This window comes from Esox lucius, chromosome 11, assembly GCF_011004845.1.
Source record: "Esox lucius isolate fEsoLuc1 chromosome 11, fEsoLuc1.pri, whole genome shotgun sequence".
Taxonomy (NCBI): Eukaryota; Metazoa; Chordata; class Actinopteri; order Esociformes; family Esocidae; genus Esox; species Esox lucius.
Genome location: NC_047579.1, coordinates 11,953,280 through 11,979,868, shown reverse-complemented (window position 1 = coordinate 11,979,868; position 26,589 = coordinate 11,953,280). Strand labels below are relative to the sequence as shown.

The following is a 26,589-nucleotide window of genomic DNA, read 5'->3' as shown; positions in this document are numbered from 1 at the left end:
GTGTTTTAAATAGATATTTAATTATAGGGTATGGTGTCACCAGACCCCCAACATGCTCAACATTCCATCGAAATAGGCTCAATTGTTTATTCTCCATTTGTGCATTTACATTATTAGTTTGTTTTATATATTAGACATTTGATTTTAGGTTACCAGCCCCCGAACCTGCTCCAAACTGCCTCAAAATAGGCTAAATCGTTTGTGCTCCGTTTCGCTAAAATTGTGTTTGTGCTGCTATAGTTTTTGGTAAATAGTCTACATTTCTTTTTCCCATAGTCCTATAACTCTGCTATACAGGTCCGGAAAAAATTAAGAGACCACTGCACCTTTTTTTTCCTTTCCAAAAAAAGTTGAAAAGGATCGGATTTGAGTGAGGAACAGAAGGTTTCTCAGGAGCTGTGGCTCTCATTATCTGTAAGAAAGACATTTGCAAAGACAAAACCCAAACGAAGCACAAACGATTGAGCCTATTATGAGTGAATTTGACCTATAAAATATTATTTAATATTTAAAAGATGAAAGCAGCACAAAACTATAACGGCACAAACAAGACTTTTATGGGTGGATTTGGAGAAATTGGGGGGCTGACTTTAGAATGAACTACAAAATATGTTTTAGGACTAATACTTAAAATGACAGCAGCACAACTGGAGTAGAAGCGATTAAAGGTTTTTATCTGTGTAAAGATGGTCCCCCATCCAGCGCAAATCTACGGAGAAATAGACGTAATCGTTCGTGCTGATTTGTGCCGTACATTTTTTTTTGTGCTGCTATAATTTCTTAGATATATAATGATATTTTATAGGTAAAATTAAATCAAAATAGGCTCAACCATTTGTGCTCCTTTTGTGCCGATAAAGGTTTGTTATTACAACTGCTTTCTTACCACTGCTTTCTTACCGATAGTGACATAGTGGAAAGAGAGTAAACAATTATTTTATTATTCGTAATTATTTTACAAATATGTTGTTAAACCCCCATGATTGAAATGTTAAATCTTTATTTTGCTACACTCACGGCGGCGACGTTCAGACGTTGCACATTGTTAATCACTCACGGCGACGTTCAGACGTTGCACATTGTTAATCACTCACGGCGACGTTCAGACGTTGCACATTGTTAATCACTCACGGCGGCGACGTTCAGACGTTGCACATGTAAATCACTCACTGTGGCAACGGCGTTACAGACGTTGTCAACATTTCTTACGCCACCGCCGTGAGTGAATTCACATAGACATAATAAAGAGTAGACGCCGCAAAGACCGCTACTGCCTATTGGCGCTGACGAGCCATCGGGCCGCCATCTTGGACCGGTCAGCCGCTCCACTCAGTATAATCTGTTTTGGGAGGTGAAATGAGCTGTCAGTGCATTTAATTAATCATACCTCAGTGAAAACCTTCCTGTGTAGCTGGTTCGGCGTATTTTAATATTCATAGTGGGCTTAACAGTAATAGAATATTCTGATATATGATATAAAGTGACCAGACGTCTGAGAACAAAACTGTGAACATAATCCCCAAAAAGGAAGAAAAACAGGGACATTTCCAGTTTGACTATCATTCTGATTGAAACACCTAATGTGTAAACAGTGGGAGTAAAGTCAGATATATATATATTCTCTCTCTCTCATTTCGCCGCCCCTCTCCCAACATACACACACGGGTCCCAGTACTCTGTCTAAAATAGCAGGATGAAATGAAAAGTGACAGTTTTTATTTCAACTGGACATTTACTTTTTTGAAACTCCCTTGAAAAGTCTGCAAATTTAATGTAGCAATTTTCAAAACACAGTTACAAAGTGCTTAACAGAACCCAGAGGGAAAGAGATCAGGGTTAAGACAATCCCAAACACAAAGACATAATGTAAAGATAAACTTCACTACACACAATCTTGCAACCCCAGTGTAAGGCAAAATAGTCCAACATTTTTATTCCTGGAGACACACACCATGAGGCTAGAGTTCATGAAACACAAACAAACAGAGGTATTTACAGACCCACCAACACTTACAGCAGTATTCACATATAATGTGACAGACCACTGTTTCCAGGCAGTTTTAAGCCATTGCTTTCAGTTTCAGTGTTAATCTTGTCAGAATGATGACAGATATGACATAAAGATACTATGTGTGGTGAGTAAGGTTAAAGTACAGATATAAAGCTTAGAATTCATTTTGGGATGCCGGAATTTAGGATTAAAGTCTTGAATTGTCGTGGAACCACACACACGCACACGCTCTAAAACCCCAGAAAGAGGAGAGTTTTGCAGAGCTTCTTCCTCGTGCTCCCTTTCTGCAGTTCAAGAGAGGTGAGTTTGGTAATGTGGTGCAGCCTTATTTTGAGAAACACAGACACAACCAATGACAACAAGTCAGAATGATGGTTGTCAATGCCAAACTGAGTCTCCTCAATGTGTTCCCCAAGCAGAAAACATCCTCCGTTCCAATCTCCTCCCGGACGATGTGTGTGATTGTCGACACCTTAGGAGCTGGCATTGGTGAAGCTTGGCGGATCACCCTCTCTGCAGCTCTCAGCACCTTATTAAAATAATAATTTAAAAAAATACATTATATTTATGTAGTGCTTTACACAAACATTTCAAAAGGAGGTCAAGATTATTTTCTTCCTTCAAGTTTCTTAGAAGCTTTCTTCAAACAAAACTCCTAATTTGATGCATATCTGTTTATAATGAACCAAAATTGCTGAAATTGTGAATAAGCTTGTTTGCAAACCATTCTACTATCAGATGTTCTGATGCCTTTATTTTAAGTGGGGTGGGTATGAGACATGAGAGGTATCTCACTTTTGTTAGGGTGAATTACATCTGAATAATACACAGTGTTGGGCAAGCTACTTGGAAACTGTAGTGAGCTAAGCCATTAGTTACTCTGCCATGAATAAAGCTTCACTACACAAAAGCTACCACCCAGTCAAATGTAGCAAGCTAAGTAACAAACACAACAGTAGGCTAGTTCACTACATAGGAAGCTACTTTAGGTTGTGCTAATTTTACATGACAAGAAATGTGTAGCTTATGTGGCCAAGCTACTTGGTAAATAAAGGAGTTACTACTACTGAAAAGTTACTTGATTCTGGAAATAGTAAAGCTACCACCAAAATACAAAGTTACTAGCTAAGCTAGTACTGCCCAACAATGATAATACCGTCTTTTATTTATATAAATATACAATTAGCTGGCCAATGTTATACCAGTAATATTTGCTTTATTTCTACAATAGCATTCTTGAGTCAGTTTTAATCTAAGTCAGTGTTATAGAATATGACTTATCAAGTCTCAGTTCGCTGGGTGAACACCGGCTGGTGCAGTAAACATAGCCTAGCTAGCTGGATACGATTTCAGTACAGTAATATCAAAGATCCTTGCTCCTTCTCAACTCTCTGGTAATATTCTAGTCACAAAATACAGTCAATAGTACGGTAATGTTAAATCTTACTTGTAAAAAGTAATCCCCCGAACCCTGCTTTCGATGGTCCGCTGATTTGAGCAGGAATATGCTGCACTGTGCTCTGGCATCGTTGCTTCTGCTGCTACGCAACTAGGAGTATGACCGGTCCAAGATGGCGGCCGTATTTCTCGCGCCCAGCAGCCAATGCGGAGTCTACTCTTTATTATGTCTATGGTGATTCACATGTGCAACGTCTGAACGTCGCTGTGAGTGATCAACTATTAGCAAAGGAATTCTACTCATATTAACAGGTAGCCTATTCATGTTTTTGCTTGGTTAACTGTCTGAATAGCTAGTAACATAAAATGATAACACAAGCCTAGGTCAAAATATCACTGAGCCGAAAAATACACGCTCTGTTCATGAAAATACTGAAGAGTAAATGTTACAGAATACAATGAAATGTACAGTGATCACCGCATATTTACAGCTAAATCCAAAACCTAAATGTACAGCTGTAATCAGTCTGTGTGTAGTTCACTTGTTTAGCCACATGGTGTATCAGGCAAACGGCGCAAGTAGTAAGACAATTATAAAACAAATTAATAAACATAACATAAAATAGAAATTAAAAATATCAAATAAAAAATAATACACCACAAATTATGTGGTATTACTATGGATCAAAATACACTGTTGTTAATTATCCTCCATTTCTGTTTATTAAAGATATATTTTTACTCATGGTTAATCAGAATATATGCTGCTAAAGGTGCATTTGTATATAGGTATGTACACACCCAGAAAATTAGTTTTTGCTCAGATGTGTACAGATATGAACAAATCATACATTAACATGAATTTCTTTAGATCATACCGATTTTATTATCTGCACTGTTGCGGAGTACGGAAACTAAGCATTTCATGACAAATACAAACACTTCCAACTAGAACAGATAAAGGCCACTTAATTCAACAACTGACACTGAGATATTAATACTTGGCAATCATTTACTTTCACTTACATTTGTTAATATTTAAGCAATGGTGCATTTTGGAATGCTGTATTGAAAATGTACAAGGATTCATTGAATCTCCTAAACAGATTTTCGAGTTGAGCACAATCTTATAGACTACAAAAGATATCTGTGGTGGATGACAGAATAATTATTTCCTAGTTCTATAAAAACCCCTTCTTGGCCAGATCAGTAAACCCTCAGCAATTTAAAAGAAAGATGGGAAGGGAGGAGTAATGAGAAGGTGAGCATCTGCTTATGAGCCAAAGCATACCACCTCTTCTGTGAAGCATGGTGGAGGAAGTGTTATGGCACCTCTTACAGACTCTACTTCATTTTGTATTTTTGTACTCTGTGTACTCTGTGTAACTGTATGTTGTCCTGCACGTTTGCGCTTTGTCTTGGTCAGGTCGCCATTGCAAATGAGAATCTGTCTCAATCGGCCAACCTGGTTAAATAAAGGTTACATAAAAAATACAAATAAACTATGCTGTGAAGCATGGTGGAGGAAGTCTTATGGCACCTGTTCTGTGAAGCATGGTGGAGGAAGTGTTATGGCACCTTTTCTGTGAAGCATGGTGGAGGAACTGTTGTGGCACCTGTTCTGTGAAGTGTGGTGGAGGAAGTGTTATGGCACCTGTTCTGTGAAGCATGGTGGAGGAAGTGTTATGGCACCTATTCTGTGAAGTGTGGTGGAGGAAGTGTAATGGCACCTGTTCTGTGAAGTGTGGTGGAGGAAGTGTTATGGCACCTGTTCTGTGAAGTGTGGTGGAGGAAGTGTTATGGCACCTGTTCTGTGAAGTGTGGTGGAGGAAGTGTTGTGGCACCTGTTCTGTGAAGTGTGGTGGAGGAAGTGTTGTGGCACCTGTTCTGTGAAGTGTGGTGGAGGAAGTGTTGTGGCACCTGTTCTGTGAAGTGTGGTGGAGGAAGTGTTGTGGTACCTGTTCTGTGAAGTGTGGTGGAGGAAGTGTTGTGGCACCTGTTCTGTGAAGTGTGGTGGAGGAAGTGTTGTGGCACCTGTTCTGTGAAGTGTGGTGGAGGAAGTGTAATGGCACCTGTTCTGTGAAGCATGGTGGAGGAAGTGTTGTGGCACCTGTTTGGTGAAGCATGGTGGAGGAAGTGTTATGGCACCTGTTCTATGAAGCATGGTGGAGGAAGTGTTGTGGCACCTGTTTGGTGAAGCATGGTGGAGGAAGTGTTATGGCACCTGTTCTGTGAAGCATGGTGGAGGAAGTGTTGTGGCACCTGTTTGGTGAAGCATGGTGGAGGAAGTGTTATGGCACCTGTTCTGTGAAGCATGGTGGAGGAAGTGTTGTGGCACCTGTTCTGTGAAGTGTGGTGGAGGAAGTGTTATGGCACCTGTTCTGTGAAGTGTGGTGGAGGAAGTGTTGTGGCACCTGTTTGGTGAAGCATGGTGGAGGAAGTGTTATGGCACCTGTTCTTTGAAGCATGGTGGAGGAAGTGTTATGGCACCTGTTCTGTGAAGTGTGGTGGAGGAAGTGTTATGGCACCTGTTCTGTGAAGCATGGTGGAGGAAGTGTTGTGGCACCTGTTTGGTGAAGCATGGTGGAGGAAGTGTTATGGCACCTGTTCTGTGAAGCATGGTGGAGGAAGTGTTGTGGCACCTGTTCTGTGAAGTGTGGTGGAGGAAGTGTTATGGCACCTGTTCTGTGAAGTGTGGTGGAGGAAGTGTTGTGGCACCTGTTTGGTGAAGCATGGTGGAGGAAGTGTTATGGCACCTGTTCTTTGAAGCATGGTGGAGGAAGTGTTATGGCACCTGTTCTGTGAAGTGTGGTGGAGTAAGTGTTGTGGCACAGGCATGTATGGCTGCCAATGATGTGACTGTAGAAAAAAGCACCTGTCAATCATCTGACCTGCATGGACGTTTTTGCTGGAGACAAACCTGAGGGCAAAAGGCACCAAGAACAAGCAGGAACTGTAGAGGTTGTTTCCACATATGGGGAGGGGGGATTATCCAGTGATATACTGTCAAACATGGCTTGACTGATGACCCCAGGCCTTCATGGCCATGCAAACTCTCCCGTTACAATGAAAAGTGTCTAGGCTCCAAGAGATATTTGGGACATAAAGTGTTAATTCAGGAACACATTCCTCCAACTGGTAGTTATTCTAGTAGAATGGTTATAGGAAGAACCAATATTCTACTTTTTATTAAATGCACCTGTATACAATGTATAAAAAGGACATTACGCTACACCTGTACAATAATGGCTGTTTATGGTCCACATGTCTGGGCTGAGGTGGATGGGCCAAAAGGTGGAGTTCCAATACCTGTATTTACTGTCTTGATATTCTTCCAATATATATTGAATGTTCAAAAGTTCTGATTTACAGTGCTCGATATAGGAGCTGTAGAAAACGATATGTTATTCTTAGAGGAATTGCAGAATTTGAATGTTGATGTAGCTCAAACTTCAATATGTGTAGATAGCAAGTGCAGTATGCAATGAACAACCAAAAGTTGTAATCTACTAAAGCCAAATAAATTCACTCATGGCGACGTTAAGCCAAAGACTTACGGCGACGTTAAATGGGAGCAAGTTGACAGTAGGTCGCTTATCTACTTCTCTGTGGCAGAATCCATCCCCCATATTCTATGACAGTCGACTGAACGTGTATACTGACGCGTAGTGTATACGGGTATAGGAACGCGTATACATGGGTGCATACACGTATACACGTATACACGGTCGCATACGCGGTGGTATGCACATTAGGTCGTTTCAATAGCTTAATAAAGTCCCTTTTCACCTGCCATACACGGTCGCATACGCGTATAGACGTATACACAGTCGCATATGTGGTGGTATGCACATTAGGTCGTTTCAATAGGTTATTAAAGTCCCTTTTCACCTGCCATATAATAAACAGACAAAGAGGGGTGGATCTGTGGACATCAGAGAGTTGAAATGAAGATTAGTTTGAATGGTTGATAAACCTGGAAAATAGGACTGTAACGATAATTAGACTAAGTCAACTTACTTATCTAGTTAAATCTGTTCTGTTACTGCCTTTGATTAGTCAATTATATTGCCAACTAGCTTACATACAGTATATTTAGAAACTCAGAACAGAATCTCACATTGAACCTAATCTAATTTCAATTATTTTATATTGGGGTCAAAATGACCCTGGTTGGTTTCACCATATAAATATAACACAAATGTCCTAATATGGGCTCAGAGTTGTCTTTCTCCGTGTACACATCCACTATGACTTAACACTTTTTAAAAAAGCATATAGAATAGCCCTGAACATTGCATCGGTCTTTTCAAATAACACCATTTAAAATGTCAAATACATACAGTTATTGACCAATCAGGACTATATATATCTCTCACACTCACAGCTGTATGGAAAGGCAGACCTCATCTGACTTCCTCAGACTCTGGGACCGATGGTCCGAAAAATAATAATTAGCTGATGGATTCAGACCATGTTCTCCCCAAAAACATATTGTCTAAATAACTCAGATGCAGAAGATCACTTTAGTTGATGGTTGTGTTTGGACACGGTATGTTTAAAGGTATGAATATATAGACAAACTTGCTGCCTGAGACCACAGAGTTGTGTCATTTCCCTGATTACGTTCCTTACATATATATCATTTTATTTTCATGAACTGAAAGTTTAATACAATAGAAGTGGCCAGGTGATCACAAGATTACTGAATCATTGCTAATAAAATATAAAATGTTCATTCTTTTCATGCTGGTTTGATTATAGAAGAGCAGTGAACATTTATATTGTACCAGTGAACAGTGGACTTCACCAGGTGGTTGAGGACTTAGTCCTGCTGGGAGCTCAGGGCTGGTGGAGGTTCACCCATTGACAACAGCAGCTGTTTTTAGTCCCTTGTTGTAGTGTAACACCTCTGTTGTATAATTATAATGTTAATGATAAATATGTCATGTTAAATATAAATAAACTACTATTACTCACCTCAGAGTCTCCAGTCTACATTGTGGATCCTTCAGCAGAGCAGACAGCTTCTTCACTCCTGAATCCTCTGGCTGATTGTAGCTCAGATCCAGTTCTTTCAGGTGTGAGGGGTTTGACTTCAGAGTTGAGACCAGAGAAGCACAGCCTTCCTTTGTGATTCTACAACCTGACAGTCTGGAGAGAGATTATCATGATGTCACAAACAGAACAATAGTTCAGAATAACATTACAATATCCTCTATAGATTACTCATTGTCATGTCAACTTTACTTAAGGACATACTTTAAAACTGACATTGCCAATACATGACACTAGAATGTATAGAAATCCTGTATAGAAAATCATCAACGTTCTCAGTCAATAAATATACAGTTCTGTAGATCAAGGAAGAGTAAGTGTGTGTGTGTGTGTGTGTGTGTGTGTGTGTGTGTGAGAGGGGAGGAGTAGCTGGAATGATAATAAACAGACAAACAGGGGTGGATCTGTGGACATCAGAGGGTTGAAATGAAAATTCGTTTGAATTGTTGATAAACCTGGAAAATAGGACTGTAACGATAATTAGACTAAGTCAACTTAATTATCTAGTAAAATCTGTTTTGTTACGGCCTTTGATTAGTCAATTATATTTCCTATTAGAATATATACAGTATATTTGGAAACTCTGAACACAACAATCTTACACATTACCTGAAATATTTCTGTTCAAACAGGCAGAGGTGAAATATACAGTGACCCAATACGCAGGTGAAACAATTTAATATATATTCAATCTAATATACATTCATGCTGGTTTAATTATAGAAGAGCAGTGAACATTTATTTTGTACCAGTGAACAGTGGACTTCACCAGGTGGTTGGGGACTTTGTCCTGCTGGGAGCTCAGGGCTGGTGGAGGTTCACCCATTGACAACTGCAGCTGTTTTTAGTGCCTTGTTGTAGTGTAACACCTCTGTTGTATTATTATAATGTTAATGATAAATATGTCATGTTAAATATAAAATAAACTACTATTACTCACCTCAGAGTCTCCAGTCTACATTGTGGATCCTCCATCAAAGCAGAGAGCTCCATCACTCCTGAATCCTCTGGCTGATTGTAGCTCAGATCCAGTTCTTTCAGGTGTGAGGGGTTTGACTTCAGAGCTGAGACCAGAGAAGCACAGCCTTCCTTTGTGATTCTACAACCTGACAGTCTGGAGAGAGATTATCATGATGTCACAAACAGAACAATAGTTCAGAATAATATTAGAATATCCTCTATAGGTTACTCATTGTCATGTCAACTCTACTTAAGGGCGTACTGTTAAAACTGACATTGCCTATATATATGACACACATATGTAACCTACTATCAATAGTTTTGTTAGGCCTGGGTGTTTGGGTCTATAGCCTCAGATCTTTCATGAATAGCCCTGTATCTCAAATTGACCAAAGAAAAACATCTATTCATGTATAATTCTGATGGTGCATTATCACAATGTAGATGTGTAGACTGCTAGTGTGTACATTCAAAACCCTGTACTTCCTGTCTATATGCATGACTGTACTTACAGAGCAGTTCTGCAGGTTTTGATCACTGGCAACAACCCCAGAAGACCTTTCTCTGATTTGGAGTATTTCTTCAGGTCAAACACATCAATCTCCTCTTCTGAAGTCAGTAACACAAAGACCAGAGCTGACCACTGTGCAGGTGACAGTTCTTCTCTGGAGAGACGTCCTGAACTCAGGTATCTTTGGATCTCCTCCACTAGAGAATGGTCATTCAGTTCATTCAGACAGTGGAACAGATTGATGCACCTCTCTGAAGAGGGATTCTCCCTGATCTTTTCCTTGATGTACTTGATGGTTCCTTTATGGTTCTGTGAGCTGCTTCTGGTCTTTCTCAGTAGACCTCGTAAATGCTTCTGATTTGACTCCAGTGAGAGACCCACAAGGAAGCGGAGGAAGAGGTCCAGGTGTCCAGTCTTACTCTGGAAGGCTTCATCCACAGCAGTCTTGTAGAATGTGACTTCAGGCTCGTACCTCAACTGCACTGAAACGTTTCCATCAGTAGATTGTTGTTCATCCATTAGATTCTTATTATTGTTTTTGAATGAGAGAAACACATAGACAGCAGATAGAAACTCCTGAATACTCAGATGGACAAAGCAGAACACCTTGTCCTGGTTCAGCCCACATTCCTCTTTAAAGATCTGTGTACAGACTCCTGAGTACACTGATGCTTCATTGATATCAATGCCACACTCTTTCAGGTCTTCTTCATAGAAAATCAGATTGCCTTTCTGTAGCTGTTGAAAAGCCAGTTTTCCCAGTGTCAGAATGCTCTCTTTACTCCAGTGTGGATCTGTCTCTTTTTTCCCATCATACTTTACATTCCTGTGTGTGGACTGAAACACAAGGAAGTGTGAGTACATGTCTGTTAGGGTCTTGGGCAGCTCTACTTTATCATCTGTAGTCAACATGTACTCAAGGATTGTAGCAACGATCCAACAGAAGACTGGTATGTGACACATGATGTGGAGGCTCCTTGATGTCTTTATGTGTGAGATGATTCTGCTGGCCAGGTCCTCATCACTGAATCTCTTCCTGAAGTACTCCTCTTTCTGTGTGTCAATAAACCCTCTCACCTCTGTCACCAGGTCAACACACCTTGAAGGGATCTGATTGGCTGCTGCAGGTCTGGTAGTTATCCAGAGGAGAGCAGAGGGAAGCAGATTTCCCTTGATGAGGTTTGTCAGCAGCACATCCACTGAGGTTGACTCTGTGACATCACAACAGCTCTTGTTGTTCTGGAAGTCAAGGGGCAGTCGGCACTCATCCAGACCATCAAAGATGAACACAACTTTGTATGTGTTGTACTTAGAGATTCTTGCTTTATTGGTTTCAACTGAGAAATTATTGATAAGTTGAATCAAACTGAGTTTATCCCCTTTCATTAAATTCAACTCCCTAAAAGGGAGGGGAAATACAAATTGGACTTCCTGATTGGCTTTTCCTTCAGCCCAGTCCAGAATGAACTTCTGCACAGAAACAGTTTTTCCAATTCCAGCGACACCCTTTGTCAGCACAGTTCTGATAGGTTTGTCTTGTCCAGGTGTGGGTTTGAAGATGTCATTACATTTGATTGCTGTCTCCGGTCTTGCTTGTTTCCTGGTTGTTGTCTCAATCTGTCTCACCTCATGTTCATTATTGACTCCTCCACTTCCACCCTCTGTGATGTAGAGCTCTGTGTAGATCTTATTGAGAAGTGTTGGGTTCCCTTGTTTAGCGATACCCTCAAATAAGCACTGACACTTCTTCTTCAGGTTAGATTTGAGATCATGTTGGCAAATCACAGCAAGCTCATCTGAAATAAATAACCCAGATGATATCAATGATGTATCTATAAATGCTTATAGTATTTTATCAAATAACAAATAACCGAGAATGAGAACTTTCCTTTAAATGACAGTATTGTAATATATCTGTCTCTTCACTTTCTTCTATGTTAAGTTCTTCAACACAGAAGAGATTGTTATACGTTATCTCAAGGTCACTATAATATCATTTGGAACATTCAACAGTAATGTCAAACTCTTACTTTTCTCCAGTGTGTCAGCAAGATCCTTCTGGTTCATGTTCCTCAGGACATGCAGTGTGATCTTCAGAGCCCCCTCTTTGGCACTGCTCTCCTGCTTCTCATCTTCAGGGTCCACACCTTCCTCATCCTCCCTCTGATTCTTGAATCCTTCTGGGAGATCTGAACTCAGCATTGTCTTAAACCTCTTTAACTCTTTCTTCACAAACATCATGATATTCTGTTCAAGTAACTAAAAGTGAAAAAGTGAAATTGAAAAAGCTGAAATTAGACTGAATTAAAGTTAATTAAATATCAGAATAATATTAACAAATGCATGAAAGACTGACAGGTTAACTTTACTTGAGGTATACAGAAACAAATGTACATAACAGGACCACATACACTGAATATAGAGGACAGGTCTGTTTGATGACTCTGGACAGATTGACCACTGAGAATCTCTGACTCTGATCTCTCCTGTTGGTCTCTGTGGACAAAACATGACATTACATCTATACTTCCAGAGTTGGTACAGACTCACACAGTTTTGTGCTTCCAATTTCAGAACCAACAACTTTTTTCAAATACAAAATAAATAAATGCTACTATTCATAATCCAACATTGACTATTGTAGCTCTGTAATAGAAACTCTTAAATCCATTCAACTCACAATTAAAAAACATATGTCAAAGAATTTAACTGGTTCGCTTGTTATTTTTTTCAAAATAATTTGTAAGTTCCTTTCATTTGACAAGGCCACGATACAATTCTAAATCGGAAGTTACTAAAACCCATTTGTAATAAAGGCATTGGAAGTCATCTAATGGCAATGGAATTGTTTTAAATGTATTATTTCTAACAAAAACAGATGACATGTACATTGGTGCCTCGTGTGTGTGTGATACTGATTGCTGACGTTAGCTTCAATGCTGACATATTTATAATTTAATAAAACTATAAAAAGGCAATCACAAAATAACAATTATATCGTACATACAGTCTCCTTAGCTTGGTGTTTCATACCGTCTGTTTTATGAATTCCTCACCTTCTATATAACGTTTTAAATAATGTTTATCTGATTCCTCAGCCTTTGTTTAGTTGTCTTGCTCTCTGTCACCTAACTGACTACTAGACAGGGTGGTGAGAACAACAGTAGAGTGAGAGCGGGTTAAGCAATTACTAGAGTAAGTGGCTTCCTCTGCTGGTCGAGACAAGACCAACAACTCTTGCAAATTACTAAGAATATACAGCCCTTCATGTTCTCCCACAATACTGGTTGATAACACAGGGAACCCAAAACTTGGTTTGGGACCTATAAAAGAAGATTATAAATGCCCATAATGTTGAATACGTATCAATAACACAAAGCAAACTATTTTGACTTCTTAGGGATTTTACTTTAATGCATTATATTCCCATTATACCAGATTAATGTCATGCATTTCAGTAAATACAGTGACATACATTTTGTTATTAATCTTAAATATGAATTACCATAGTACAATGTATAATGCAGGTTAACCATTTCCATGATCTATATCTATACAATGGTGTAAATGATGTAATAGCATGGTGTTATTAATGGTAGGACCATCATATTTTAAGTCCAACAGCAGGAAACATTTATATAATTCAGACTCAACCATGTTATAAGTGGAAGTACCTTAGTAGGACCAAATGTTTTCCATATTTATAAGGATAGACTTTCATAGTAAAATTTTAATAAAACAGGAAAAGTCATTATAGATAATAAAAACAACACTGAGAGATTTAAAACATGACATTTTTATCTTTCCAGTGTTTATATTATGCTGTCTTTAATGTCATCTTCATACATGTTTTTTTTGTTAAATGTATGTACATTGTAAAGATTGTGTCGGCCTGTAATGTCTTTTTCATTAAATGTTGAACCCAGGAAGATTAGCTGTTGTTTGTGGAAATCAGATAATGGAAACAAAATAAACAAATGAGATACAATTTTGAAAATCACTGACATTGACCCATGAGTTTGTATTACCTTTGATCAGTAGAGAAGTCTCCCTGTCTGAACCTTATAGGTTGATTCATAGACTTGTCACTCGTCATGGACACACAGGTGGGTACAGGAGATGCTGGTCTCTTTATATGGTCCCTGAAAATAATAATGTCAAATACAGAACAGCTGTTTTTGTTCATAGTGGACTTTCTTAGTAGTGATTGTTGTATTTGGACAGAGTGAGTCTATGTCTCTTTCTGGACCCTATAATTAATAATGAAGGAGGACCCAGAGTGTTTTGTATATGGTGGACTTAGGAGTGATTGATGTGTTTGAACCAACTAAGATTCTTTGACTCTTAACTGTCTTGTATAAATGTTACAATAAGATCAAATTGAATTTGTAATTGAGTTTGTAATTATTATTGAAAAATATGCAATATTTATTACACACCTGAAAAGTGTAAGTTAACAATTTAAATAATATACTGATATAATACACATTTTGAAAGGGCAGTTTAACAACTGAATGATTACACTAAACACCCATTGCATCAATATTAAAAGAAAAATCAGTATTTCAAACATTAATAAACAGATACTCTAGTACCTAGAACATAGCAAAACATATTGTATATTTTATGAATTCCTCACCTTCTGTATAACGTTTAAAATAATGTTTATCTGGTTCCTCAGCCTTTGTTTAGTTGTCTTGCTCTCTGTCAACTAACTGACTACTAGACAGGCTGGTGAGAACAACAGTAGAGTGAGAGCAGTTTAATTAACTACTAGAGTAAATAATGTTTATATGGTTCCTCAGCCTTTGTTTAGTTGCCTCCTCAAATGCCCATAATGTTGAATATGTATCTAGAACACAAACTATTTTGACTTTTGTGAGTTTTAATAAAATGCATTATACTCCCATTGTACCAGCTTAATTTAATGCATCTTAGGGAAAATATTCAGTCACATTTCTACTCTGACCTCAGATGTGGAAACCCATTCACAAACCAAATGAATATAATTTTACCTCTTAGCTGTGGGGTCATGTTCCCCCAAAATACTTATTTTAGAGGCAGAGGCCCCCTCCTCCCTCTCCCCAGAGAGACTCATTTTAGAGGCAGTCCCCTCTTCTCTCTCTATCTGATTAGACCTGTAAGCACATAATGGTGAGAAACACACTTCCTGGATCAAGAATCAAAGACTAGAAGACACAATGTCTGTATCAGATACAAACTGAAGAATAACAAGCATTACTATAATCAAAGAAATACTACTAAATAACAAACACAGAATTAAATTATGCTTTAACTTTAACTTAGGTTTCAGTGACAACAAATTAACACATTTGAGAACGTGGACTGACTAATTACATTGAAGTTACAACAACTTACCTTAACACTGATAATGACCAAATGATCAGTCTCTCTGCTTTGTTCTTTGATGAATCTTTATGAAACAATTTGTCTTCTCTTTTTAAGTTCAAATATTGAAAAATATATATTACACTTCTACGTCAAATCAAAATGGATCCTGTGCAGGAACTTCACTTTCAGTTTCAGCTGTGGTGACTGACCTGCCTCCAAACATGTATTACATAAGTCAGCAGTAGGAGGAGCAACAGACATTTAATGTTAATACAATATGTTTTAGTAACCTTGGTTTGGTTTGTGATATGTAAATTACATTCAGTGTAATGGAGATAAAACAGAAGCAGTATTGTTGGTGCTGTACATTATAAGTTTTTACTTACTGGCCAAAACAGTGAATATAAATATTTTTTTTCTGTATAGGGCAATATGTATTTCATATACAGTCATTTTCATTGTGGCCAATTGTATAGGTGAGTAAAATGTCAGCAACAATTGCAAATTCAGAGTGCCCCTTGATTTTTTTGCATGTAATTACTCTATCCACTCTCCTGAACATTTCCTACAATACATTCACTGCGACGTATAGAATAGCTTTTCCTAATGAATCAATATTTATTTCATATCCATTGAGTTACATTGTGGAAAAACAGTGATATTTTTTGTTTTTGTGTGAAAAGAGGGTGGGTGGTGGCAGTGGGGCTCATTGGGAGCTCAGCACCCCTAAAGCTCTGACCCTAGAATCGCCCCTGCATTGAACGTAAAGGGGCTTACACACTGGAACCAACAAGCTGCCTCCTCCATTACGTTCAATGAATGCTATGCCTGGTGGCAGCGGAAAGCTGAATAATCACATACAGAAATTATGATATTAACATACCTACTGATATTAACATACCTACTGATATTAACATACCTACTTATATTAACATACCTACTTATATTTACATACCTACTGATATTAACATACCTACTGATATTAACATACCTACTGATATTAACATACCTACTTATATTAACATACCTACTTATATTAACATACCTACTGATATTAACATACATACTTATATTAACATACCTACTGATATTAACATACCTACTTATATTAACATACCTACTTATATTAACATACCTACTGATATTAACATACCTACTTATATTAACATACCTACTTATATTTACATACCTACTGATATTAACATACCTACTTATATTAACATACCTACTTATATTAACATACTTATATTAACATACCTACTGATATTAACATACCTACTTATATTAACATACCTACTTATATTAACATACCTACTGATATTAACATACCTACTTATATTAACATACCTACTTATATTAACATACCTACTTATATTAACATACCTACTTGGTGAACGGTTGCTGGTTCCGGTGTGTAAGCCCCCTTAAAGGCACGGCGGTACGGATTATTGGGCGCTGGTGTTCTTAATGACACCACAATGCAGTTCCAGGCCAAATACAGTTAATTTAAAAGATAATTCAGTTTTAAGTAATACAGCGATTTGACAAGTGCGATTTTGGTGAGTCCACTATTTTAAAATGTTTACAGTCAATTAGTTGTCCGCAACTTATTATTTGGTCAGTGGGATACACCAAAAGGTGAATGTAAATTAAAATGCTTCTGTCAATATATATCCATACAGCATGAACAGTTTATTTAAGTAATGGATTTCTATCAATCCATCTGTGCTGACTCCTCTTCAGTCAGCTTTGACTGGCTGTCCTTCCTGGTCGGTCTGCTTTTCTGTCTTACATTTATCTGTTTGTTTCTCTGATCTAGCTGTCTTGCTCCTTTGCTGCTTTGCTTTTCTGTTCTGCCTGCATTTGTGTCTTGCTTGCTTGCTATTTGATCTGTCTGCCTGCCTGTCTGCATTGCCACCTGTCTGTAATGCCCACCTGTCTGTCTTTATTGTACCTTCTGTATACGTAGTGTTTAGCTGCCATCTCCTCTTTTCCGCTGACATAAATTCACGTTTTAGGTAAAGAATGTTGTTCAATGATCTGTGTTGACTTCTACATCATACTGAATTTTATGGACTGGAAGGATCTGATCCTGAGACTGGTCTAATGTGATATAGGCCATACTATTTCTAAATGCATATGCCTTCTAGGAACCAATGTTTTGGTGTGCAATTGCCCCATCTGGTGGCAGACTCTCAAACACTTTGCCGCTAAATTCATGTCTCTCTTCATTCACAGAAAGAAAGGACATTGACATTATGGATGAGATGTTAGTTCCATATATTATAATATTCCATATCATTCTAACACAAATGTATGTGAAACACAATTGTGCAGTCCTACTTTTATTTCTGGATCTGAAAAAGTTTACGATGATAGTAATAATATAGATTTACAACAAGAAACCAGGCAAGTTCAGCTGGCCTAGAATAAAAAGCAGTAATTGTTGTAGCCCTCCCTGGATTCGAATCTGGGTCTCCCACATAAGAGGCCATGTCTTCAACCACTACACCATGGAGCTATACAGTACAGGCCAAAAGTTTGGACACACCTTCTCATTCAATGCGTTTTCTTTATGTTCATGACTATTTACACTGTAGATTCTCACTGAAGGCATCAAAACTATGAATGAACACATATGGAATTATGTACTTAACAAAAAAGTGTGAAATAACTGAAAACATGTCTTATATTTTAGATTCCTCAAAGTAGTCACACTTTTCTTTTTTGATAGCACTGCAAACTCTTGATGTTCTCTCAGTGAGTTCATGAGGTAGTCACCTGAAATGGTTTTCACTTCACAGGTGTGCCTTGTCAGGGTTAATTAGTGGAATTTTTTCCCTTATTAATGGGGTTGGGACCATCAGTTGTGTTGTGCAGAAGTCAGGTTGATACACAGCCGACAGCACTATTGGACAACTGTTAGAATTCATATTATGGCAAGAACCAATTAGCTAAGTAAAGAGAAACGAGTGGCCATCATTACTTTAACAAATGAAGGTCAGTCAGTCCTTTTGAAAGTGTCCCCAAGTGCAGTCGCAAAAACCATCAAGCGCTACAACGAAGCTGGCTCACATGAGGAAAGGAAGAACAAGAGTCACCTCTGCTGCTGAGGATAAGTTCATCTGAGTCACCAGCCTCAGAAATCGCAGGTTAACAGCAGCTCAGATTAGAGACCAGCTGAATGCCACACAGAGTTCTAGCAGCAGACACATCTCTAGAACAACCGTTAAGAGGAGACTGCGCGAATCAGGCATTCATGGTCAAGTAGCTGCTAGGAAACCACTGCTAAGGAGAGGCAACAATCAGAAGAGATTTGTTTGGGCCAAAAAACACAAGGAATGGACATTAGACCAGTGGTAATCTGTGCTTTGGTCTGATGAGTCCAAATTTGAGATCTTTGGTTCCAACCGCTGTGTCTCTGTGCGATGCAGAAAAGGTGAAGGGATGGATTCTACATGCCTGGTTCCCATAGTGAAGCATGGAGGAGGAGGTGTGGGGGTGCTTTGCTGGTGACACTGTTGGGGCATGGCATGGCATCTTCTTCCGCTTATCCGGGGCCGGGTTGCGGGGGCAGCAGTCTAAGCAGGGATGCCCAGACTTCCCTCTCCCCAGACACTTCCTCCAGCTCTTCCGGGGGGACACCGAGGCGTTCCCAGGCCAGCCGGGAGACATAGTCCCTCCAGCGTGTCCTAGGTCTTCCCCAGGGTCTCCTCCCGGTGGGACTGGACCGGAACACCCTCTCAGGAAGGCGTTCCAGAGGCATCCGAAACAGATGCCCAAGCCACCTCAGCTGACCCCTCTCGATGTGGAGGAGCAGCGGCTCTACTCTGAGCTCCTCCCGGGTGACCGAGCTTCTCACCCTATCTCTAAGGGATCGCCCAGCCACCCTACGGAGAAAGCTAATTTCGGCCGCCTGTATCCGGGATCTTGTCCTTTCGGACCCAAAGCTCATGACCATAGGTGAGAGTAGGAACGTAGATTGACCGGTAAATCGAGAGCTTCGCCTTGCGGCTCAGCTCTTTCTTCACCACGACAGACCGATACATCAACCGCATTACTGCAGAAGCTGCACCAATCCGTCTGTCAATCTTTCCGTTCCTTCCTTCCCTCACTCGTGAACAGGACCCCTAGATACTTAAACTCCTCCACTTGAGGCAGGCACTCTCCACCAACCTGAAGTGGGCAAGCCACCCTTTTCCGACTGAGGACCATGGCCTCGGATTTGGAGGTACTGATTTTCATCCCCACTGCTTCACACTCGGCTGCAAACCGTCCAAGTGCATGCTGAAGGTCCTGGCTTGAAGGGGCCAACACGACAACATAATCCGCAAAGAGCAGAGACGAAATCGTGTGGTCCCCAAACCTGACACCCTCCGGCCCCTGGCTGCGCCTAGAGATTCTGTCCATAAAAATTACGAACAGAACCGGTGACAAAGGGCAGCCCTGCCGGAGTCCAACATGCACAGGGAACAAGTCTGACTTACTGCCGGCAATGCGGACCAAGCTCCTGCTTCGGTCGTACAGGGACCTGACAGCCCTTAGCAAGGGACCCAGGACCCCATATTCCCGAAGCACCCTCCACAGGATGCCGCGAGGGACACAGTCGAATGCCCTCTCCAAATCCACAAAACACATGTGGATTGGTTGGGCAAACTCCCATGAACCCTCCAGCACCCTGTAGAGGGTATAGAGCTGGTCCAGTGTTCCACGGCCCGGACGAAAACCACACTGTTCCTCCTGAATCCGAGGTTCTACTATCGGCCGTATTCTCCTCTCCAGAACCCTGGCATAGACTTTCCCGGGGAGGCTGAGAAGTGTGATCCCCCTATAGTTGGAACACACCCTCCGGTCCCCCTTCTTAAAAAGAGGGACCACCACCCCGGTCTGCCATCCCAGAGGCACTGTCCCCGACTGCCACGCGATGTTGCACAGGCGTGTCAACCAAGACAGCCCCACAACATCCAGAGACTTGAGGTACTCAGGGCGGATCTCATCCACCCCCGGTGCCTTGCCACCGAGGAGTTTCTTAACCACCTCTGTGACTTCAGCCCGGGTGATGGACGAGTCCATCTCTGAGCCCTCATCCTCTGCTTCCTCAATGGAAGACGTGACGGCGGGATTGAGGAGATCCTCGAAGTACTCCTTCCACCGCCCGACGACATCCCCAGTTGAGGTCAATAGCTGCCCACCTCTACTGTAAACAGCGTTGGTAGGGCACTGTTTCCCTCTCCTGAGGCGCCGGATGGTTTGCCAGAATCTCTTCGAGGCCAGCCGATAGTCCTTCTCCATGGCCTCACCGAACTCCTCCCAGGCCCGAGTTTTTGCCTCCACAACCACCCGGGCTGCAGTCCGCTTGGCCTGTCGGTACCCGTCAGCTGCCTCAGGAGTCCCACAAGCCAACCAGGCCTGATAGGACTCCTTCTTCAGCTTGACGGCATCCCTTACTTCCGGTGTCCACCACCGGGTTCGGGGATTCCCGCCTCGACAGGCACCGGAGACCTTACGGCCACAGCTCCGAGCGGCCGCTTCGACAATGGCGGTGGAGAACATGGTCCACTCGGACTCAATATCTCCAGCCTCCCTCGGGATCCAGTCGAAGCTCTGCCGGAGGTGGGAGTTAAAGATCTCTCTGACAGGAGACTCTGCCAGACGTTCCCAGCAGACCCTTACAGTACGCTTGGGCCTGCCGAGTCTGTCCAGCTTCCTCCCCCGCCATCGGATCCAACTCACAACCAGGTGGTGATCAGTTGACAGCTCCGCCCCTCTCTTCACCCGAGTGTCCAAGACATACGGCCGCAGGTCAGATGAAACGACAACAAAATCGATCATCGACCTGCGGCCTAGGGTGTCCTGCTGCCACGTGCACTGATGGACACCCTTATGCTTGAACATGGTGTTCGTTATGGACAAACTGTGACTAGCACAGAAGTCCAAGAACTGAACACCGCTCGGGTTCAGATCAGGGGGGCCGTTCCTCCCAATCACGCCCTTCCAGGTGTCACTGTAGTTGCCCACGTGGGCGTTGACGTCCCCCAGTAGAACGATAGAGTCCCCAGTCGGAGCACTTTCCAGCACCCCTCCCAGAGACTCCAAGAAGGTTGGGTACTCTGCACTGCCGTTCGGCCCGTAGGCACAAACAATAGTGAGAGACCTATCCCCAACCCGTAGGTGCAGGGAAACGACCCTCTCGTTCACCGGGGTAAACTCCAACACATGGCGGCAGAGCTGGGGAGCTATAAGCAAACCCACACCAGCCCGCCGCCTCTCACCATGGGCAACTCCAGAGTGGTGAAGAGTCCATCCTCTCTCAAGGAGTGTGGTTCCAGAGCCCAAGCCGTGCGTAGAGGTGATCCCGACTACCTCTAGTCGGAACCTCACCACCAGGCGCTCGCGAACGAGCCCCAACCCCGGGCCTGGCTCCAGGGTGGGGCCCCGGCTGCGCCATGCCGGGCGACGTCACAGGACACAAATTATTTTTCTCTGTTGGGCATACTGAACCAGCACGGCTACCACAGCATCCACGACATGCCATCCCATCCGGTTTGTGTTTAGTTGGACCATCATTTATTTTTCAACAGGGCAATGACCCCAAACACACATCCAGGCTGTGTAAGGGCTATTTGACCAAGAAGGAGAGTGATGGAGTGCTGCGCCAGATGACCTGGCCTCCACAGTCACCGGACCTGAACCCTATCGAGATGGTTTGGGGTGAGCTGGACCACAGAGTGAAGGCAAAAGGGCCAACAAGTGCTAAGCATCTCTGGGAACTCCTTCAAGACCGTTGGAAAACCATTTCAGGTGACTACCTCTTGAAGCTCATCAAGAGAATGCCAAGAGTGTGCAAAGCAGTAATCAGAGCAAAGGGTGGCTACTTTGAAGAAACTAGAATATAAGACATGTTTTCAGTTATTTCACACTTTTTTGTTAGGTACATAATTCCACAGTGTTCATTCATAGTTTTGATGCCTTCAGTGAGAATCTACAATGTAAATAGTCATGAAAATAAAGGATACACATTGAATGAGAAGGTGTGTCCAAACTTTTGGCCTGTACTGTACATCTGCTGCAATACATCTGCCATGAGTTGGTGTAGCATTTCAACATTAGACAATTTTTTACGTATTTTACATAATGCCGACTTTGAATATGTCCCTAGACACCATTAAGCATTGTTTTAGACAGACTTATATTGCTTATTAATTTTACCTCCACAACAAATAGCATCTATGAACTGCATGGCTTTTGCCGCTGGTCGTTGTAACAGCTTATTAGCCATTTGTGAATGACATTGATACAATAACTATCTATATAAAGTAGGTGACGATATCTGACATTTTTGTCTAGTGAAAAGATGAGAGAATCGTGTAACCAGCGGAGCTTTTGTCTATCCTGAATAAACCCTAATACATAATTAAAAAAATCCACCAGAAATAGTTGCAGTATAACAGTAAACAGTTACTTTAGGCCTCCTATATCGTAGCTACCAGAGGCGTCGCTAGGATCACAATACTTTCAGGGCTGTTATGGCAATTTCATCGATCAGAACTTTTAAATAAGGAAGTACAGAGACGAAATTCTCTTGGCATAATTCATTTTATTTGCAAATAGAGAAACATGTCAAATGCTTACAAACATAATCATCCGAGGAGTCTCTAACTTAATACATGAACAGTTCATATTTATAGAGGAAAAGGGGGTGTGATAAGTTGCTGCCCATCTGTCTTGTGTTATATGGGTTTTACCTAAAGGGAGGGCTGCCCCCCCCACCTTATCCTTCCTGTCATAATGTTTACTGTTGTGTTTAAAACAAGCCAATTGCTCCTACTGCCCCCCAAGGACCACATTCCTGAGGAACAAAAGGACTGACACCCTCCTGGTCTAGGCAGGACAACATGGTCAAAGTACCTAATTATCCTCTGATATTATACAGACGTGTGTCACAATCAAAGTAAAGATTTACATACCAGCCAATAGAAAGACAGACATTTCCCAAATGTACCTTAGTTAAAAATTTCCATAACAGGGCTTAGCCCACCCACCCTCTAGATGGGCAGAGTTTGCCATTTTGGGTGTTTTCTATTGTTCCATTAAGACAGAGAGCCTCTAAACAGGCACATATGAAGTATTTGAGTTTACATCCATATAACAGTATTTCTACCAGGGACTCTTCACCATCTCAAATGGCCCCAATTTATAGTGCACTATTTCTGATGAAACTCTTACGGTCCCTGTTCTAGTGTAGTGCACTATTTCTGATGAAACTCTTACTGTCCCTGTTCTAAAGTAGTGCACTATTTCTGATAAAACTCTAACGGTCCCTGTTCTAAAGTAGTGCACTATTTCTGATGAAACTCTTACTGTCCCTGTTCTAAAGTAGTGCACAATTTCTGATGAAACTCTTACGGTCCCTGTTCAAAAGTAGTGCACTATTTCTGATGAAACTCTAACGGTCCCTGTCCTAAAGTAGTGCACTATTTCTGATGAAACTCTTACGGTCCCTGTTCAAAAGTAGTGCACTATTTCTGATGAAACTCTAATGGTCCCTGTTCTAAAGTTGTGCACTATTTCTGATGAAACTCTTACTGTCCCTGTTCTAAAGTAGTGCACTACACGACACATGGTGCCTTTTCAAATGCATTCTTTTTTTAACTGACCTCCTTTGGCTGTTATTCCTGTTGTTGTTGTGACAGAAACAAGAGAATGGTCTCTCCTGGGGAGGTCATGGAGAGAATCGACAGTTCCTCAGATCCCTCCTCCTCTGGATCATGTTCCTGCCCTGTTTGGACTGAATTTTCTTGCCCCACTTTTACTTTTACTATCGTTTCACATGTAGCATCTTATTTTGACCTTGCAAAAAACATAATCCCACAGAAACAGGAAATGTGGATTTATGCGTGAATTAAATTTAAAGGATGACTTGGGGCATGAAAATGACTCTTTTGTATTATAAAAGCAGAACATATGAGTGACTTTGTGGTTAATCTACAAAAAAGATGATATATTCTCACTGGCCTAATATTGCTTTATTTTACATTCACAATGACCTCTAAATGACATTAAGCAACAGGATGAATGCCGTGGAGTGTTCCAAACTCAAAGGACTACAGATAATAGGAATGGCTGCAATTATAAATGGGAGCACTCGCCCCAACTCTTCTCATAACAAGAGGCCATTGTCATAATCAGTGATGGACATTAAGGCGTGTCTGGGACAAGTCAAGTCAACAAAAATGTAAGACAAGAATAATGTGCACTGAACATAAAAAAATCATGCAAAAAAAGCCTCTAACAATCAGTCCAGTCAGAGTGTCCTGAGGACTTGCTGGGTTGCGCACTTTCAACATCGAATTTATGTGATAGATTTTGTCTTTCTATAATTAAACTGCAGTCTCTGCCCCCGACATTGTCTGTGTGACAATTAAAGACCTATAGGTTCCAGTAGTAATGATGTGGTACTGAAGAAGATTAAAGACCTATAGGTTCCAGTAGTAATGATGTGGTACTGAAGAGGATTAATGATCTATAGGTTCCAGTAGTAATGATGTGGTACTGAAGAAGATTAAAGACCTATAGGTTCCAGTAGTAATGATGTGGTACTGAGGAGGATTAAAGACCTATAGGTTCCAGTAGTAATGATGTGGTACTGAGGAGGATTAAAGACCTATAGGTTCCAGTAGTAATGATGTGGTACTGAAGAGGATTAAAGACCTATAGGTTCCAGTAGTAATGATATGGTACTGAAGAGGATTAAAGACCTATAGGTTCCAGTAGTAATGATGTGGTACTGAGGAGGATTAAAGACCTATAGGTTCCAGTAGTAATGATGTGGTACTGAGGAGGATTAAAGACCTATAGGTTCCAGTAGTAATGATGTGGTACTGAAGAGGATTAAAGACCTATAGGTTCCAGTAGTAATGATGTGGTACTGAGGAGGATTAAAGACCTATAGGTTCCAGTAGTAATGATGTGGTACTGAGGAGGATTAAAGACCTATAGGTTCCAATAATCGCAGAAAAAAGCAACAGTACGATGAATTGGAAGGGTTTAACAAGTGCAATCCTTTAATTAACGATGACAAGGATGTAAACAAATAGACCATAACGTCAATAACATTCTCCACAACAAGAGACATTCTCAACATTAACTTCAGAAAACTGGAGACCGTTTAGGCTACAAATTAAATAAACATACTCTAAAGCCAAAATCTGGAAATATAAAATTAGGTCACCCAGAATGTCACCCTGTGACATTTCATCACCATGGACAGTGCTATGAAATCACTGCATTACAAATCATTCACACATTGACAAATAAATTCATGAGCATCATCAATCTACAATACAATTTCAAAATCACAAGATGCCAAAAGTTACACAAAGCTGGTAATACAAAGACTATGTTTTAAAGTTGCAATGAAGTGCAAATGCCTCTCCATGCGCAATTATGCACGGCGCAATAAGTCATTATTTTAATTTATAGGTTCTACTATACTTCCTTAATTCTCCACAAGAAAAGGGACAGACAAGTGAGCATGGGGGGGAATAAAAAACCCCTTAAAAACAAAAATCCAACCACACACTTCTGATACGTTTGATATATTGATGGATTGATTACATATTGAATTAAAGGCAATTTGCTCTGGGACAACCTCCGCAATAAATACAAATTCCTGAATGTCCACTTGACCAGTAATCTTAATCCCTTGAAATAATTATCAAGGTGGCTTATAACAGGCCCTTCCCGCTGGGAACCCTGACTTCTCACACAGTGTCCTCATAGATGGAGTCAAATTTGGCCTTTTCTCTCTCTGCGGTGCTGCAAAAGTCCTGGATGCTGGACCAACAGAACTGGATCCTTATTCTGCAGGATCCCAAAGAGCACGTCAGAGTATGCCAACACAGAGTTGAATGTGGCGAGGAGAAAGCAGAACTGGAAGCCAGTCAGCAGTGCAGTGTATCCATCAGCACTGTGTACAGCATCATCATTAAATCATTGTGGTTGTCAACTATGAATTCAAAGAGCTCCAAGAGTTCTTCTCTCCGCTCATTCACAGTGCAAACCAAACGTGATGAAAAATTCCACCGTGTTGGAGTCACTCTGGGCAGTCTTCACTGGCATATTTCTTCCAGGAGTTTTGTGCGTTTGGCTGACTTTGGCTGCGAGGCCACTTGGGTGGGAGAGTTTGTTTAGCACTTTTTTGCACTGATATTAGCAGCACTTTGAGACATGACCAGGTTCAGAGAATGCGCATAACAGGGAACGAAGAGTGCTTGTTGTATTTTTTGCTTTATTTTAC

The 26,589-nt window shown here is 40.9% G+C and overlaps 2 protein-coding genes across 7 annotated transcripts in view; one reads left to right on the top strand and one right to left on the bottom strand.

Annotated features, from left to right (window-relative positions):
• Positions 1 to 26,589, bottom strand: part of LOC114840345 (NLR family CARD domain-containing protein 3-like) — a 246,059-nt gene that overhangs the window by 4,378 nt on the left and 215,092 nt on the right. The window contains 2 exon segments of the mRNA XM_034295460.1: positions 8,390 to 8,563; positions 9,408 to 9,581. Coding sequence (XP_034151351.1) covers positions 8,390 to 8,563; positions 9,408 to 9,581 — 348 coding nt within the window.
• LOC114840365 (NACHT, LRR and PYD domains-containing protein 12-like) overlaps positions 1 to 26,589 on the top strand; it is a 360,864-nt gene that overhangs the window by 251,678 nt on the left and 82,597 nt on the right. The gene's annotated exons all lie outside the window — the stretch shown is intronic.